Source organism: Anser anser, assembly GCF_964211835.1.
Source record: "Anser anser genome assembly, chromosome: 1".
Classification (NCBI taxonomy): Eukaryota; Metazoa; Chordata; class Aves; order Anseriformes; family Anatidae; genus Anser; species Anser anser.
In genome coordinates, this window is record NC_139720.1 from 67,979,680 (window position 1) to 67,999,158 (window position 19,479).

General features: G+C 35.9%; 1 protein-coding gene across 10 annotated transcripts in view; it reads right to left on the reverse strand.

Moving 5' to 3' along the window:
• Positions 1–19,479, reverse strand: part of EPS8 (EGFR pathway substrate 8, signaling adaptor) — a 134,147-nt gene that overhangs the window by 25,931 nt on the left and 88,737 nt on the right. For all 10 annotated transcript variants that reach the window (XM_083831210.1, XM_083831208.1, XM_083831211.1 and 7 more), the window contains 11 exons: positions 18,689–18,756; positions 16,604–16,765; positions 16,291–16,440; positions 13,956–14,038; positions 12,870–13,006; positions 11,433–11,506; positions 10,223–10,349; positions 9,751–9,839; positions 6,024–6,098; positions 5,287–5,435; positions 2,758–2,941 (listed from right to left, as the gene is read on the reverse strand). In XM_083831210.1, the coding sequence (XP_083687336.1) occupies positions 2,758–2,941; positions 5,287–5,435; positions 6,024–6,098; positions 9,751–9,839; positions 10,223–10,349; positions 11,433–11,506; positions 12,870–13,006; positions 13,956–14,038; positions 16,291–16,440; positions 16,604–16,765; positions 18,689–18,756 (1,298 nt within the window). The remainder of the gene's footprint in view (positions 1–2,757; positions 2,942–5,286; positions 5,436–6,023; positions 6,099–9,750; positions 9,840–10,222; positions 10,350–11,432; positions 11,507–12,869; positions 13,007–13,955; positions 14,039–16,290; positions 16,441–16,603; positions 16,766–18,688; positions 18,757–19,479) is intronic.

Genomic DNA, 19,479 nt, shown 5'->3' on the forward strand with positions numbered 1-19,479 from the left:
CAGCAAGGCATGGACACAAATTCTCATATAATTTTTCCAGTACTATTTGTCAACTAAGCTGTTCTGATGGACTTAGAAAGAATAATTTTCCTAGTATCACCAACTCCAGAATGCTCCTTTTGCTGTAGATATTTTGCAGTAGCGCAACTTTTCCACCTGAGCACCTAATGCATTTCACGGCTATTAAGCAGCTCAGCACTTCTCCCCCAGGGGATGTGCTCAGGAGGCACTGGTGCAGGGAGCCAAGGTACCAAGGTTAAGTGACTTGCCCAAAACCACACAGGAATCATGAAACTAAGGCTTGACATCCCAGGTACCAGTCACACAAATGCCTTCATTGAACTGTTATTCTTACTATTATTCTTACTATTATTATTATTGTTATTATTTTTACTACTACTACTATTATTTGGTCTTTTGAAGACTAGGACAAAGAGGCTAAGTCAGCACAAACACCTACCAACCCAACCAACATTACCAACATCAAGAAGAATGCAATCCCCAAAACACAAAAAACCAAAATATCTCCGTGTATTCCCCCCCCAAAAAAAATGTTTCAACTTATTATATACTAATATAACATAAGCAATATACGTATTCATTAATAATCATAACAGAAAATGCCCCTTTTTTCAGTACTATTTTGCACTTTTCACATATCAATAATAAGTGGAGAAAAAGTGGTGTGTTGTTTTGGTTTGTCTTTTCTTTCCTTTTTTTTTTTTGTTTGTTTTTAATTTAAAAGGAGCACAACGTAAACTATAAAACCTGCATGTCAATGTAGAGCAGCAGTGAAACAATGTTTGATGAAGCTCTTTTTTTGGGAGATGACAGCAACAGCTACATTGCATTTACTGTGCCCATTAACTTTTACTAAACACTTTTTTTTTGCTCAGAAAAAACTCACAGGCAATAACATACTTTTTGGTGCATTTATTCTTTTGTATCCTATTAGGCATAAAGCCAAACAATGTTTTAAGTAATCAAATATGAACCATGCTAGCCTCCTTTGCTTGGCAGACTTTTTACATGGTATACACTTTTTTATTTTTTAAATGCAGAGGTTCATCAAAACAAGGTTTCATTGTGACACGTTTTCCACAGGCACATTTAATGTTTTTGGTTTTGTTTTCTGGAGAAACTTTGTTGTCTCCAGTAAGACAACATGAGAGTTGTTCTGCAAGAGAAAGCCATCCCACAACAGCCAATAAACAGTAAATGGTGAACTCAACTTTACCAGGCTAAGACTGAATGTTTCCCATGCCTCAGACAAAATACCCTAACCATAAAAGTATTCTGAAGTTTGGTTGTTTTCATAATGAAAGCTGCATGAAATAGAAACTGCTTTTACTTCTTAGTTTCACTCCTGTGCAGATACTTAGGACCTCCCAGCACAAAGGTGAAATGGCAGGCTCCTCTCCCAGGAAATGCCAAATGCTCAAGGCAGTAACTCCACACTAGGAAGCAGAGCTCTGCTCAAAAAACCAGAAATGGCAACTGTGACAAATAATTTTCAAAAACATGGAAAATTTGTGATCCATCTAAAATCATTCCCCTTCATTTTCTTCCATATGCGCATTTTGTCACTAGTATATTTATCAAGCTCACAATTATAAAATTAAGATAAAATTAATATAATAGCATTAAGATGTATTCTGAATATAGTACCGGTGTAAACTGTCCAAGGAAGATGCAAAAGTCTACAGGTTGAAACTCAAAAATTCTTAGCTGTGCTTCCCACAGATGTTAACAGGGGAACTTGGACTAGCTAACTTTTGATTTAAACTACAGCTAGTTCAATACATTACAGTTTTAAATTTAATCTTGTCTCCTCTCAAAACCAAAAAGCTTCCAAAACTAAAACTTTCATATGTTTAAAATAGCAATAGCTTTTTTGTGAATTAAAAAAAAAAAAAAAAATCACTTCTATTCTTAAAGTTTTCACATAAGTCAAAGTACATTTTCTGACCAACTCTCCTGAAAAAGTTAGAGGTAAAATCTTGATAGTCAGTCCCTTTATTTTCCCCTTTATTCATTACTCACAGAGTTAGTGAGAAAATGTACTCTGATTTCTCTGAAGGCTTTAGATGCAGGTGCATGTTTCCATTCTCCAAACAGAATATTTTTTTCTTTTCTAAATTCATCATATTTTGTTGGAGAAAAGCACAGAAAAAATGTTCCTGTGCAACAATTCTTCTAACTGGCAATGACTTTTCAGAAGTAAATTACCTGACATGGCATTACTCTGATAGTACTTGTGAATATTTTCTTGCAAAACAGTTAAAGTATCAAAAAATCAATAAAAGAAATATTAAATTCTACATTTATGAACAAGCAATTGAAATTCAAAATTCCCTATTTTTCTTTTGTTTTGTTATGTTTATGTTCCTGTGCATGGATGCACATTTGAAAACACCGTTGTTCAAATTCTGCCTAAAGCATATACAATCAAAGTCAATAGGATCTGAAAGCACACGACAAGGGCCAGAACAAACTTTAGGGGCTTGGATTGTCCTTTCAACTGATGTGGGAAAACCCACCAAGTTCAAGGAGGGTAGTAGGCAAAATCCTTGTATTTTTCCTAGTCACATTTTGGTGGTTGAACAGATTTGGTTTCCTATAGCAAATATACTAAGCTTGCACTGATGTAGCAGACATCAGAGAGTGGTCTCTTCAATGTCTCAGAATATATTTTTCTGTGAAAGTAATTCATGTTGTTTTCCACGAATTTACAAACCACTGTCATAGTTAACCTACCTCAGTTGACAATCTTTTTATTTCTTGCTTCCGCTGTTGCTCTGCAAAGTTTGCCACAGACTCAGCCAAATGATTGAGTTCTTGTTCATTTGGAGCTCCCATGAAGTTCAGCAAAGGAGGTTCCCAACCGTTTCGGAAACGAGGGACATAAGGTGGAATAAACTGGTCTTTGGGCCAGTCCGCTCTGTATGAAAAGCAAATTAGAGAGCTTTATCAAGGGCCATAAAAAATATTATTTTGATAGGTTTTCTAAAACTTGAAATACTTTTTATTTTGTTAATAAAGAGGAGAGGCTGGGATTACAGTACAGATACAATTGTGCTAGAACACAAAAAATTTGCAGAAAATATGTATTGACCATAACCACTTTTCTGCAAGGCATAGCAAGAAGCTAACTACTTTTGCCATAATGACTTGTCAATGCTAAAACACAACAAATTCCTGTCTCATAGCAAAGGATGAGTAATAGAAGAATCAATCACAAACATATCTCGGATTTTTTTTTAACTGTTAGATGGGAGAAAGTGTTGCAATGCCTTATTCGTGTTAAAGGACTACACAAAAGACTTCAAAGAAACTGCCTACTGTATATACTGTATAAGAAAGTCTAAAAATAGATATGAAATGCAGAAGCTTAGGCCAAGCTACGCCTTAAAGAAATAAGGCAATGGATAGCTTATACTATATAAAAAAAAAAAAAAAGGCACAAGAATTATCATTATATTTAATGTTTTATACTTTATATTAATTTTGTTAGAATACCATATTACTTTTTAGTGTTCCACTAGCATTCCCTACTCTAATATGCAGTACCTAAATTAATGCTTTCATGCTCTGCCTTTGTGCCATGCATGACGCACCATCTTGCAATATAAATTACTGTATCTTTACAGTGGAAGCAGAAATGGAAACTGACATTACAGTGGTTTAACAGTCTCATTGTTGACATTGCTCAAAATTAAGGGAAAAATGCTGTCAGCCACGCGACTTGCAGGAACAGTCAGCAATTACTCTCCCATTAGCAGGCCTGATGTAGGTCAGTAACCCTTGAGTTTCATCATTCATCTCTCTTGCTAAACGGCACCACAGTGTACCTCTGTATACTGAGATCAGTCAGACTGAAATATCTAATCTTCACAGGTCAACTAGCAGTATTCTAAGTGCTTCATTCTTCCCTATGCAACATAAGCTGTTTCTCTTTCAATCACACTTTCTTCAGTATGGTTTAAGATAATAATGAAGGTAGTTCCTAAGATGAGGAGCCAACGATTTTACACAGAAATCCATTTTCCCTGCATGGGGCTCCAACGCTGTGGAAATTTCCACAGCCAGCCCCACTACAAGCTGCAGTTAAGCCAGCAGAGCTCAGAGCAGGTAAAGGCAAGCAGATACTGCTTTTCTGGGGTAAACTCTCTGGCAGTCACAAGGGGCTCTAATTGCTGTTTGCAGCCCATTTTGTAGTAGCAGGCTGGACAACAGGCCCTAAGGATGTATTTGGACATTGTTCCAGCAGCAAAGTGAGATCAAGGAAGGGAAACACTCGTACATTACACTCCCTACTATGAGGATGCTTCTCTCTCCATGTTCTAGGGCTTTCTATGAAGCCTTTCTTACTAGGAAAACATTCAATTAACTTTTATCACTTCTTAGTCACTTTTTCAAGAACACTTTTTAATTGATTAATTAATTTAAAAAGTAAGAAATCTACTTGGTAGATGTTTATTTCCAAATTTCAAATCTAAGAGTAAGATGAATAAATTCAAAAGACAAGGTGTCTTTCCAGTTGAAGTGATTGCATGCTTAATCATTGTTACATGTACTTATCTACCAAAGATTACAGAGTTAAAACACATTTTGTCAATTTAAGATTTTTTTTGTGTATTTTACTAAGTAATTTCAAACCATATACTCATCTCAAAAATAACAAATACATACTTAAATTCTAGTGAAGCCTAACCATACTAGTGAATCCATTAAACATGACATGTAAGGTATGTACACATAACATGATCCAGCCAATAAACACTCTTTAAAAGTTTGAAGCATTTTCTCTATAGCATTATGATGCTTTTAAAGAAGTAAAGACATCAAAATTTTTAGCTTGTAATCATTATTGGAAACTGAAAATAAAAATCTGTATCCTCTTTTTCCATATTTTTCACTTTTTATAGCAATTTCTTCAAACTGATTTTTAATCAATTCCAAATGATTGGGTTGGAAAAATAAGGGTGTAAAGCAGTTGCAAGCATGCAAAGGACAGTTCAGAAAAAAATAATGGTATAAGGTTATGTAATTAGGTCTCTTCTCCTAGAGTCTATGGAGGAAACAAAAATTTTTGTCTACATTTTCTCCCTCCATGTGACCCCTAAATTCAAACCATTCCCAAATCCCACTGAGGCTAAAGGATTCCTTTCCAAAAACTTCAAAGAATAGTTGTAAGGAGTCCAAATACCACCAAATTAGTATCAAGTTTGTTGGGGGTGGACCACATGATTAAGATCATGTCAATAAACTTGAGCTTTTTCTCACCTGGCTTTGGTCCATGTGTCACCCAATGACATCCATAATTGTCCTTCCTCACTGGTGACAGTATATTGCAGGAAGTCTATAGTATCTTTTGTAAGAAGGGGACTTAGTACTGTACTAGCAAGCTCTGGACCTCCTGTTGTCTGCACCACCTAAAAACAAGTATTAAAATAACACAAAGAACATACACATCATAAGTAAGGAAGTTACATTGAATATGTATCTGCAGTGCTGCTAGGATACATTTACTACTCAAACAAACAAATAATTTCTGAGGAGCTAACGTGTCCTAATGTCCTTATGGATGAACCACTTATTGCAAAATAACTGCTGTTCTGGTCACCTACTATTTTATATTTAGACCCACTTTTGCAATGTTATTTTAATGTACTGATCAAAACCACACATACTTCCATTAAGTCATATGGCTGTGCATTCAACTTTCCTCCTGCATAATATAAATTATCACATTTTTTAAATTGTTAATTAAAAATTATAATTTCAAACTGTAACACAAAAATCTAAAAATATTTTAAATAAATATATTTAATAGATGGATATATGTGCAGAAAATGATGTAACGTGTTTTCTAAAGTGACCCTCATCCTCAAATACACGTATTTCTCCTTAGATACTGTCCAGGGACACAACATCTTAATCTCGTTATCTTTGAAAAGGTTATAGAGCATACAGATACAAGAGTTCTGAAGGAAAACACTGAAAAAATTATAAAAGCTTACCATATGTAGTGGGGTAAAGAGAAAATGAACCAGATCAGCTGCACTAGGATTCTGGATATGGAACTTCAATTTGGCCTGAGGGAAAGGGAAAATGATAAATTGTAAGAAACAGTTAACTTTTATGACAATAAATACTTCATGTAAGAATGACCATCTCAAGTGAGACCACAGGTCCATTCAAGCCCAATGCTTTGTCTCCAACATCAGCTAAGAGCAAATGTTAAGGGAAGAATGTGAGAAAAAGGCAAAAGCATAAGAAATTTTCCCCAAGATATTTTGTATCCACCAGTACTTTTCTCAGAAACTAGAAGTACAAAATGCTAGTGTTTTATATTAATAGCCACTGACGGGTTCTTCTTGTGAATAAATCCATTCAATTGTTTTTGAATCCATGTAAATCTTAGCATGTACTATGCAAATAAGAAGTTTGACACCTGAATTATATGTTTTGTAAAAAAGCATCTCCTTTGTAAATGTGCCAGCTCTTGGTTTCATTAATATCCTGTAGTTCTTTTCCAAAGAAAACTGAGCAATCCTTCTCTCCTCCCTTTTTCCAGTGATGTTCATAACCATTTATATATTTATTACATTCTCCTTCTTTTTTTTTTTTTCCTCTAAACTAAATAAAAGCCTAAATAATCATCCCTTACAGCATTCTTGTCCTCCCTGTACCTTCTTCAATTTCACTGTACTGGGAACAAAATAAAGGCAGTGAACATACTGGCATATTGATGCTCTTTATTTGTTCATTTTTGTCTTTTCTGACATCTCTTAGCATTCACTTGGTTCGTCAACATTGAACATGGATGCTACTTTCACAGAAATATGTATTACATCTGCATTTTTTTCTGACTTGTTCTATATATGAGGTTTTTCCCATTTGTATCTTACCTGTCAATACTGAATTTCATCTGTAAATTCACCATTTGCTATCATGAGGTGTTTCTACATTTCCATACCGAGGATTAGTCTAATTTTACTATCCAGAATAGCTTAGTAGCCTCATCAAATCTTGTCACTTCACTCCCCATTTGCCAGAAAACCTGTGAATATGCTGGACAGCAAAAGCCTCTGCATAGTTGTGCATGGGACTTCACTGCTGAATTTACTGGACTTTGAGAATGAGCATTTCATTCTTATGAATTATTTTCTATTTTGCCAAGCAAGAGTCTAGGAAGCTCTATTTGAACTCAAAGCAGCTCAGTTTCTTTACAAACTTCAGGGTATGTGACCTTGTTAGAAACAAAATAAAAAACTGAGCGACTTGTAGGCATCATTTTGCTTTGCAATATGTATGTTTGCTTCTTCTCCAATTTTAATATACCTGTCTACAGGTATATTATTTAATAATATACAGGTATAATTTTAAATATATCTGTCTACCATACCCCATGGGGGGGTACCTCATGGGTACTTGGTTGTCTTAGTCCCTCAGAGCCCTGAAATTACTTTAAAAATTATAAATATTACCTTAACATTACTCTTCCTCAGGAAGAAAGCCAGTCTGAGAGGTTGCACACCACTGTGCATGGTTTGCTGATTTATCCATAAGTTTTTGGAAGAGATGGATGAATGGTACCCATTCAACAGAGTTTCTATCCATCTATCTGTTACTTGCCATTTTGATTTTCTGTTTTTTAACCCATTACCAGTTCATCAACATGAAACAGATACTCTCTTGTGCTTCCCATAAACAATGGTTTTCATGAACATATTGTCCATTATCAAGTTTTTCCATGTAAATATATGCATTAAAAAAATTACATATTTTCTCTGCTACAACTTCTTGGAGGATTCCTTTTATTTAGTGATGACCCATCAGCCCTGCAGACTCCAGAAGTAGCAAACATGCCAGAATGTGTTTTGAAAAACTCTAGTAATTCTTATTGCATCTTGCTGTCTGTTCCTCAAACTACTTTTGGCTAGCTTCATTCTATTTTTACATCTAGCCCTCTAGAGTGTGCCTCCAAATTAAGAAACGAGGATGTGTTTTTAGTGCTAATAACTTCCTATACATTGTCCTTCAGACACAACAACTTTCTTTTGGTTTTTCTAAAGTGTTTTTTGTTATTGTTGTTGTTGTTGTTTTTTGACAAATGGTAGGCACTTTCTAGCAGTTTCCAGCATGGCATTTTAAAACAGTCTCAATTCTACTGGCAGAGACCTTATTCTTCTAGCTAATTCTTTTATTTTTAAACTAGATTCTTCACTTTATACAGTTCTCCATGTCTGACATAAATGCCTAAGAAAGGAAATTTCAAGTTTTTGTGGCTTCTGCAATGACACTGAAGCAACACACTGGTATGGCACAGATCTTTACAAAAGAGCATTAGAAACCATGTCCTAGACGCTCTCAGCACCAAAACAAGAACAGCTTCTACTCCTGAACAGAAAATAAAGATTTAGATACATGGGTTTTCCTCAGTGAAAAACTAATTTAAATGCAGTATTAAGTTATAATGAAATAAATTAACATTACAAACACTATTACTGAGAAAGATCAGCATGTTCTAAGATATCTCCTGCCTCTCCCTTTCTCCCCCTTCCCTTACCCCCCAGCAGCAATCCTCTGAGGTCAGAATCACAGCATTTAATATAGAGGTTTTTAATATACTCTTTACTTTTCTAAATATCACCCACGGCCCTGCAATCGAAATTAATTCCCCAAGAGGAAGAAAAACAAAGATTTGACTCAATGAATGTGAGAACAAACTTTCTTTTTGGCATAGCTTCCCCAGCAATTGGAAGGGACAGTCAGTATGTGGAAGTAAATGCACTGAAGGTGTCCTACTTGCTGCCTTCCACTAATAGCACTTGCAGAAGAGGAGATGTCAAGGAGAAGGCTTTTGAGTTAGCACCTCCACTTGTTGAGAACTTCCAACAAGACAGCAACTTGCCAGCTGGAGTGTTCTGAGGCCAGAAAGGTCCTGTGTAATGGCAACAAGTGGCAACAAGTACAGAGAGTCTGATGGACATAACTGAATACAACTAAATTAAGGCCACAGCTGGTGATGCTGGCAAGCATGCAAGAAAGCTGTGACCCCAACAGACATTCCTAGAAATCCTTTTATGATTTAAACTTGAATTTCACAAGTAAAAGGTTTTGAAGAGCCATGAAAAGAAGAAACACAACAATGCTGAAAGAGAAAGAAATATTTTCATCTTGTCACTGCATAGAGCCTTTGAGGAGCAGCATCCCAAAAGCCATTTTGGGTCTGCTCCTTTTTAAAGAGTAGTGGAGACCAAGACAACAAAGATCCAGGCTCACAATTACCCATATGGTGTGACCACCTTTCAACGGCTTACAGCAGCAGGGAAGGCATTTAAGCTCCACCAGGTTTCTCTCTATAGACAACGCACCAGGAAATTTAGAAGACAACACCTGACTACTGCATTCTCAAAGAAGAGATGACCTTCCGCAGCCCCCTCAGGGGAGTCAATAAAGCAATCACACCTCCTGGAAAAGCAGCAACATCCAAGGAAACCCAACTTAAAAATAACTAAAAGCAAATTCATTGTGTTACTTATTCTTTCTTCTCTTTATCTTTCACAAGAATTTTAGTTCTTCATTTCATATTAGTGGAATAAAACAATGGAAAAGCAATACAGTAAAACAGGCACTCAAATGAATTGGTAGCAACAGGGCATGACAGAGATCATGTTATATTTCACATTAACTATACCAGCAAAAAACTGTTATAGCATGCCTCTCTACAGTAGTAGTTACCAGAAGATTGAAGCCGTGCTTGAACTTTTGGAAGCAGTCAACAAACTCATCTGGAGGTGGCGGTTTTGAACGGAGAGTCAGAACTCCCTCTGTTGAACAAATAAATTGAGATTTTTGTACATCCATTCATATTTCACACAATTTCTATAAATAATAAAGATATAATAAACATGTAAAGACACACTTAATAGATTTATCAACATACAAAATGCTGCAAATATAGAACCACTACAGTGAGCATATTCTGCAGTCGCATCTCTAATCAGTCACTCTCCACTGATTTCAAGCAAATGTTTTTAATAGATTTTTCTCTACAAGTATACTGCATGGATGTTTTTTGTGCTTAAAGTGAAAGAAAATTACTACCTTCCAGAAAAAACAAACAAACAAACAAACAACAACAACAGCCATATTTGCTATCTACTTTAGTGATCCTTAGAGAAACAGAATTGTGTGCAGTAAGAGCTCCTACCTCCAGGTCCTTTCTTTTTACTTTTCTTAGTTTTCTTCCTCTTTGAAAGTTCAGCAAATGCTTCAGCAGCTTTTTGAAGTTTGGTAACAAAATATTCAATGTCATCCAAAATATGGTTCAGAATTTGCTACAGGAGAAAAATTACAGTTACTCTATTGAAACTGTAGCAGTAATATTCAAGAAATCAAAAGAACTATACTCTTAGAGACCAGCAGCTTCTTCTGTACAAAGTTGATGCTAGAAAACTGCATATTTTGATTCATTGTGTTCTTAACTTCACATACCTGTCAAGTATTTTAGTGTGGGTTTTTTTGTTTTTGTTTTTGTTTTCCAAAACTCAGGGCAAGTAGAATTTTTTAAAATATAAACATCAATATTATTAAATTCAGATTGGAATTACACAATTAACTCACACGCTACATTTTCTCTCACAGCACATGAAAAAGAAATCTAATCATTTGTGTAGGACAGCATTTTCCTAAACCGTATCACTTCATAATCTCCTTTAGCACAAAGTATTAAACTATTCGTTGAATGTCAGAATGTGGTTTTACAGATGTAGTGCTCTTTGAAGAATTGTTTCCATAGAGCAAGTGGAGGAAAAAGAAGAAACCCCTGGGAAGCACGTATACAGCAATTCAGCAGGCCCCAACATGCTTCCCTCAAGACCCCCTGATGTTGCTGAGGGCAGCATCAGAGTAGAAGAGTAGAACGTTACAACTAACAAACAAGGAGATATTTGATATTGCATACATCAGAGGACCTGTCCTATATTGTTGCTATGTGGCCAGAAAAGATTAGTTTATGCATGTGCATGGTTCATCTTTCTTCAGAAATTAATATATGGTTATGTTCTAGATACTGCACATGCCTAAGTCCCACTAAATTGGTAGAATTAAAGTTTACAATTACATAGTCTCTGAATTTAGTCTTCACAAAATTACTATTTATACTTCTAGCTTTTCAGAAAACTTAACATACATCTATCTATCTATCTATCTATCCATCCATCCATCTATTTTAAGGAAAAATTACTAATAAAAAAGAACAATTGTCTATTCATTTAGAGGTCTACTGCACAAGCATAGGGTGTCCAGAATGCTTTCCTCTAGAACTGAATTTCCCATGTGGAAAAAGTCTTCCCAAGAAGTAGGGCTGCAAAATTTCACAGACATTAAGCAATATCTCTTGTAGTAGCAATAACACTTACAACATCTCTGTCAATCCTGGCTGCTATCATCTCTGCTGTTTCTTCATGGTCATGGTATTGTCTATGTTTTTCAACTGTGGAAAAGGGAAAAGGATAATAAGCCATCCATATATGCAGAATTAAAGAGCAATACTTCCTAAATAGCTTATGCTTGAAACCATTCTACTGTAAGAAAAAGAAGCACAAAACTGTACCATTCACTTTACAAGGACTCCATACAAGCTGATGAACTTGTACTGTAATACCTGATCTTGCCAAATCTAAATATTATAAATAAATATTATACTGTACATTGTATATTGAGTAACTAAATATTATATTGCTTTTGTTAACAGGAAGGATTTTAGTAAATACATTTTAGAAAAGATCCACCTGAGTGGAATAGAGGGATCTACAGGAACTCAAATCACTGACAGAGCACTTGATAAAGTAATGAAACTTTTTTTTTTTCAATTGAGAAGTCAAACGAACAAACTAGCCATTACTCAAGGTAGGTGTTATGCTGCAGATTAGTAGGTGAAAACATTCTTAACATTACATGTTTTTCTGAACATTTTTGTTTTCTTTACATAGTTGGTTTGCTTTGTTGAGTGATATAGCTTAATAAACCAAAAATAATAAAGATGTCATAGTTAATGACTTTAGTTATAAAATTTTAGTATCTATTATTAAAAAACAAAAAACCAAACCAAACCAAACCAAAAAGCAGCCCTCACCTTAACCAAGATTACTCCATTATTAGTCTGTTTTACAGAAGGAGCTTTATTGTTTCTAAAGATTTTTTTTTTTTCAAAGGAATCTAATCAAAATAAAAACATTGCCATTAGAGATTAAAGAAAAATATATATCAGAAATTCTACAGCATTCCTTGGTTAAGGCTTTAAAAACATGAACTACTTTAGTCATTAACATATAAATAAATAATGTTGATCTCCAGTCAGATTTTAATCCAAGTGATTATATTTTTTAATTATCTGAAATATCTGGCCTATGATTTCCCTATTAATAAATAGGGCATCATTAATTTACTAGAGTTATGACAGTACTGATTAATGTGTGCGTTACTATGTTCACATAAAAGCCCAAGTTAAAATTCATAGCCTATACAACCACATAACTAAACACAAGTAAATAAGTTTCTGAACAGAAATTCAGAAAAATGATAAGTAAATGACGAGTCAGATTGTGACAGCCAGTTCTTCCATAGATCAAGCAACAGTGGCTTGGGGTGTTTCAAACTGGACTGGGAGAATAATCCTGTCTGCTCTCAGCAAGGACAGAGAGGTGACCTAGTACAACCATTTCTCTATTTGCATTTAATTACTGTAATCTTCATTAAAGTGTTCTTTGCAAATTATTTTTTTGTTATTACCAAGGATCATAAAAACCTACTGCCCAGAACAACTGTTTATCACTGCGCTGTGCAGAAATACTCACACTCCCCCTGCTCAGTAGCCCATGCAGACCATGCTGCCACACGGCTTCTCACGTCCACCTGGGTGATGGTCCCTGGTGGCACAGGGGCAGGTGCCCGCGGGGGTGGAGGGATGGTGCTGTCAGCATTGGATATCATCCTACAGGAAGAGAAGGAAGCCCACAAGTGACACTTGAAGCAAAAACATTCTATTTTTTAGTGCTTCATCAGAGAAGACTAGGAGGCTGTATAAAGACCTATTCTGCTGTTGAACACACTGTGGACTTACCAAGTTAGCAGCACTCAAGACCATGGTGTGTAAATATATTAAACGTAATAGGAAACGAACTTCATGGTGGGGTTAGCAAAATATTCATCAGTAAAACAAAACCTCTACCACCTAGTCACATGGGAAATATTATTGAGTTGGAAGGGACCCACAAGGATCATGAAGTCCAACTCCTGGCCACCACACAAGACCACCCAAAAACCAGACCCTACGTCTGACAGCGTTGTACAAATGCTTCTTGAGCTCTGCCAGGCTCAGTGCCGTGACCACTGCCCTGGGGAGCCTGTCCCAGTGCCTGACCACTCTCTCAGTGCAGAACTTTTTCCTAACACCCAGCCTGACCCTCCCCAGTCCAAGCTCCATGCTGTTCCCTCGGGTTCTGTCGCTGTCCCTAGAGAGCAGAGCTCAGCGCCTGCCCCTCCGCTCCCCTCGTGAGGAAGCTGCATGCTGCCATGAGGCATCCCCTCAGCCTCCTCTTCTGTAGCCTGAACAAAGTGACTGCAGCCACTCCTCATATGTCTTGTCCTCTAGACCCTTCACCATCTTCATAACCCGTATATTTGACCCAACTGCAGAACTGAGACATAGAATGTTATTCTCTGGCAACCTGCATTTATGTCAGATGTTCCAATCAATAAGGTGGAATTGTGAAAGTTGAGAGTCATGCTATAAATTGAAATAGCATGACATAAGTATTAAATCAAGGCCTCTACATGTGATTTTGGAAGTATATTATCAACTAGCAAAAAAAGAACATGAAACAGTAGATAGACTTGGGGAGCTGGTGATTCTATATATTGCCAAGAAGTTAGGTTTTTACCTCAGTGTTTCAAGTCTCTTCTTTTGTTTCCCACTTTTGCTGTCACTGATTGCACTTTCTATATCTTCATGAATAAAGCTAGCCTGAAGAGACAGAAGCAGAAATCATCAATATTCAGCTAGACTAATGAGACATATGAAATAATTATCTCATCATACACTTTTTTAAGGTATCCTTAGATTAGAGAATCCCTTATCATATCCCGCTTAAAAATAAATAAATAAATCTGGGATAAATTATTTTATGCTAATGGAACAAAGAAACACACAATACAATTGTCTGGGAGCTGGTATTTTTGTAACTGTTCCATTCTCAAACATTATCATCAGATGAGTGTTTCATCTAGCTACCAAATTTGTCTGAACAGCTGTAATTATCCCAAGCCAACAATTATTGCATAAGTTATTTTATCCTTCTCCACGTACATCATTTTTGTTTTTGTCAAGCACGTTAGTGAAAGACATAACCAAAACTACTATAGATAGCAGCAGCATAAGGATTAAGAAAATAACTGGTAGTGTTACAGTCTCCTTTAAGAAGTAACAATAGCCTCCAGTTTCTCTTTGGTTTAGTAAAAGATGAATTTTTCAGAACATTTCCTAATCTGTAGGTACCTACCTCCACCAGTGGCTCACAAGTGAAATTCTGATACAAATTCTGATACGTCTAAGGCATCATTTTAATAGATCTTGCATTAAATAGGTCACAGCTTCTCATAGGATTTAGGATGCTCCATTACATGTCTTCAGCTGACCAATTAATTTCCTATACAGGCTGTCAAAGCCCCAGTCTGTTCATGTATGGTTTACTCTACAAGGCCCACCTCTATCTTGGTCCCCTTATGAAGGAGAAGAAACTTCTTGAGAGGAATATGTAACTTCTGCCAGGACCAGAAAACTTCCTTGAATTTAGTAACTAAAGGGATTAACAGACTTCTCAGACTACAATGAACTGTACCCAAGATCTATTAATGTTAAAGAATGAATAGGAAAAAAACTTGAGGGGATAACAGAAGAATTTAATTAATTATACTATTGATGTTTATTATTTAACATTTTTTTAGAGAATATTCAATGGCCAAAATATAATTTTATGTTTTTGAATAAATTATTGTTGCAGAGGTTCCTGAGGTTCATGGTAACTTCTGATCAAAAGCAGTAAAAAGGCAATATCTCAAGAACAGCCAAGTCTTATGGGAAAGGAATAGAACCTAGGGTAAAGTCACAGACTCAAATAATATCCCAGAAGTAAAGGGGGATCCCAGACTTCAAGTCATGTTTATATGCTCTGTGTTTTTATTGGTACACACTGGAACAACTTCAAAAGATGAAAATCTGAAGAAAAGCAACCACCTCTACACCTTGGGAGGCTGTGTCCAAACAGACCTTAAAGAGGAGCCCTGCACTATTTAGCAAACTACAAACTGAACTTCTCACAGAATCCCAATTCCCCCTGAAACGACAAATTCTGTGAAATTAGAATTAACACAATTAATTGGTCATCTTCAAACCACTAGCACAGTAGCGATTTCCAAATGGTTGTACAATGTGATTACCAATCTGGTGTTTAAAGATAATGATATATATTACTAAGAAGGAATTAAAAAAAGGAAAAAATGAAACCATGAAATTATGACTAGAATTAAAAGAAATGCCAATTACTTAGAGTAACTAACACATCAAAATTTATAGTCCTGGAAATAAAGAAGTATTGCTGAATGCATTAAAATATTTACTCTAAAAGCTTGAAAAAAAATTATAATCTTGCTATACTACTTTCCCCTCTTGCAAGTAGTATTTTCCATTTTACTATCTCTCCTGCAGGACAGAGATGCAGAGATGTGGAAACATAGAGGAGGTTAATTAAATACACAAAAAGAGCAGAAAAAGGGGAAAGATTAGGTAAGACTCAGAATGAGTTCTTTCCAGATTATAAAATATATTTGAGATAACTCAAACTATTTTAGACCACTTTCTTCAGAATTGTGAACACAAAACTTATACACATTCCAAAGCTTTACTCATTTGCAAACCTAAATGAACAGCTACAGAGCCCAAGAATCAATATTTACAGTAACAACATATTTGCACATGCTCTAAAGATTCAGCTTATATACATAACTCACACCTCTCTTACAAGACATACCATGCTGCATTTACTAACATAAAGTAGTGCTCAAATCATAAATTCATTATACTTGAAACATACTTATAAGAATAAAAGAACAGAATTATTTAGTATGAATCCATTTATTTAATTTCATCCATTGTACTTTCTAATTCATGAAATTTCCCCCATTCAAATAAGTCACAGCAAATCTCCATTACCACCTTACCTTAATCTCATCACATTGGAAAAGATGCAAATCTGGCTTGTTTTGAGTTGGTTCTTTACATACTAATGCAAGAATTGAATTGTAATTGCATGCATTCATCACAGCTTGGCAATGCTGAATTGTGCTTAAAGGAAAATTCTCCAGTTCATTCTGCCGAAAGAGAGGAAAAAAAAAAAAAGAAAGAAAGAAAGAAAAAAAAAGCTACGAGTTAAAAAGGGAATGTGATAATAAGCTAATTAAAATACCAAACCTTACATACATCATTTTTCCCTTCTCTCTCTCTGAAAACGAGACTGCCACTCACAGATCTTACCTTTGATTCTAAGTCCACCAAACTGACAGCTTTGTCATCCACTTGAAGAATCATATCTTGAGTCCACACTTTGCCTTTGGCATCCAGCAATTTCAACTTCCTTATTCCATCATCTACTGTAATCATCGCCTCTTTTCGGTCCAGAACAAAGGTGGTCAAGTGCTAGTGAATGGTACAAACAATGAAGAAAGAACCTGTAACTCTCCCTATCACTAGGCAATGTCAGTATTCAAATTGTCATGAAAGAGCAATACAAATAATTCCTGAATCGAAGTGCCTTTGTTTATGACAGATCCCACCAATATGCTATAGGCGAGGTTGTTCAGTCTGTAATGTCATTTTAAGTCAAACGATTTTTGTAACTCACTATTTGTCATCCCCTGTCATTTCCTCACTACAGTACTGGTTACATTTGAAGGCAAATTCCAACATCTTCCACATATCATGGCTAGAATTGAATCTTGAGTATTTAATTAGCTTTACTGAGGATTGAAAACCTGTGTCAATTGGCAAGCTGAATTCAGAAACCTCAGCAGTAGCAGCCCAGAAACAGCCTGCCAACATTCCTCCACCACCACCCTGACCTGGAACATCCTCATCTCCTCCAGAACTGCCAGTTAGCACACTGATGGCAAATGCAAAGGGCTTGCATCTGACTGAGATACCCTACAGACAGGCTAGTTGCTTGTTTTATGCAGATCACAGTAAAGATGTAGCATATGAACTATTTTTCCTCACCATCAATTTGGAACATTCTTCAGATTCCATTAAAGGTCTAGAAATTAAACAGTACTTCACAGACATCACTTCAACTAGCTCCTCTGTCATTACATTTTTGACAACTTCTCCTTCAACATGTCAGACATGCAAGACAACTCATAAAGTTATTTAATTTAATCCAGGCATAACTCTAACTTCACTTTTTATTTTAAGATCTGGATACACTCACTCAAGTTGAATCAAATATATGCCTGCATACCCACTTTATAAATAACTTAAAAGAATCAAGTGAGTTTTCTTCTATTACAGGAAAAAAACACACTTAGTAATGACAGACAAAAGAGTAGATACGATCTGTATATAATCAAAGTATTTTAAAACAAACTCTACTGACTGCTCACACAGGAAGGCTTAGACTTCAAATACCAGTACTAATCTTTACGCCAGTAGAGTATGAAAATGGTTACGTAGAAACTGAAGACAGACAGACAATTAAAAGCAACATTAATGTTCCTTTGGAAGCTGATCATAGGATAGAAGCACTTCTGCATACAATTTCACGACTTACAGCTAAATTTAAAACCCAGCTAAAATGAACAATCTAAGGTTTTTGCAAGACTCATCTTAACCTATGACAGTGTTCTGATGGCAGCAGGAGAAAGTTTATGCCAAAGAAACTATGGAATGAGGCACTACACTCAGAAGTGCCTAACAGATGATGTATAGGCACACAGGCTTACTTTGCTGAACATTTTAAACATAGCTATTTCTGAAGAAGATATGACAGCAGCATACAGTATTTCTGTGAAGCAGTTTAAGACAAGAAGCAATGTATTTTGCGTTTCTCAATGGGGATGAAACTGTGCAGGCAGAATGTACTTGTTAAACTACTACACAATAGACTTACTAAGGCTTTTAGGGCTTAGTACCCAGCTCTTTCTAAATATCCCAGCCCCTCTGTTGATTATAAATGATCAAGGTATTCCTTTAAAATATCAGTCAGTGTGCCTCGCCAACAGCACAGTGTTTTTCAGCTGCCTCATCCTTGCAACAAGACATGCTCAGAGACAGGGCAGCATAACACACTGAGCTGTGATCCCACTGAGAAGCCCTGTCCCTTTGCCAAACTACACACAACTTTGCTTACATTCTTCTACATAAAAATTCCAGCTCGTTATGGCAAAGCTAGAGAATTTGATACATTTCAGTGTAATCTGTTCTGAAGTGACCTCAGGCTGGCAGGATATTTTGCAAGATTTATATGTCTTCAAGCATATTATCCTCAAAAATCATGTAAACAAAAATCACAGTGCGTAACCAAAAGTTGTAATTGGTACATCGCCTTATCATACATCCTTGTCTCACCTCTACATGATACTGCGAAGTTTCGGATATGCTGCTGGCACTGTCCCGTGCATAATTCTTTCTTTGTTCTAAAGACAGGGAGAAAAGAAAGAATAATTATTCATTCAAACTCTTATCATGCTGTGTTTTGGATACTTCTCAAAGATGCTTAAGACTAGCCATATATATGAAAGTAGAAGGTGAGCTGCTGTTTATTTCTGTATTCAAAAGAAAAACCTTCATAGTTCAGCACAAGCATCGTACTTACATCCATGTTAAAAGCCAGTTTTCTTGTCTCATTGACTCCGGATGGGAGTAGAGCTCTGATGGAAAACACTTAATTGGGAAGCCTGACTATTAAAATCGCTGGCTTACCACTTTGGTAGCAACATGGTAACTAGGTTTGTTATAGTTGTGTGAATGCACTTGAAAGCAAAAGTGTTTTCTGATATAAACATAATTCTCATGCTAAATCTGGAAAACAACAAAGTCACACACAAACGAGACCTGAGTCATTCCTTATCTCTTCCTAGAGTATTCAGTTTGTTGAATTACTAATGTAGAAAAATACATGAAAAACAGGGAAGGAAAAAAAAGCCAAAAGCTGCAGCAACAAAATACAAATTAAATATCTCAGAACATAAATATTTTTCATCTGACAAACAAAATGCTGCAAAATCAGAAACATTGTTTGCCTTTTACTCCATACAATAGATTAGTATCAAACCAGGGGAAAAGGGAAGGGGAAATGCAAGATGAGGACACAACACACACCCACACCACAAAATAATGAATTAAGATGAATGCTGAAA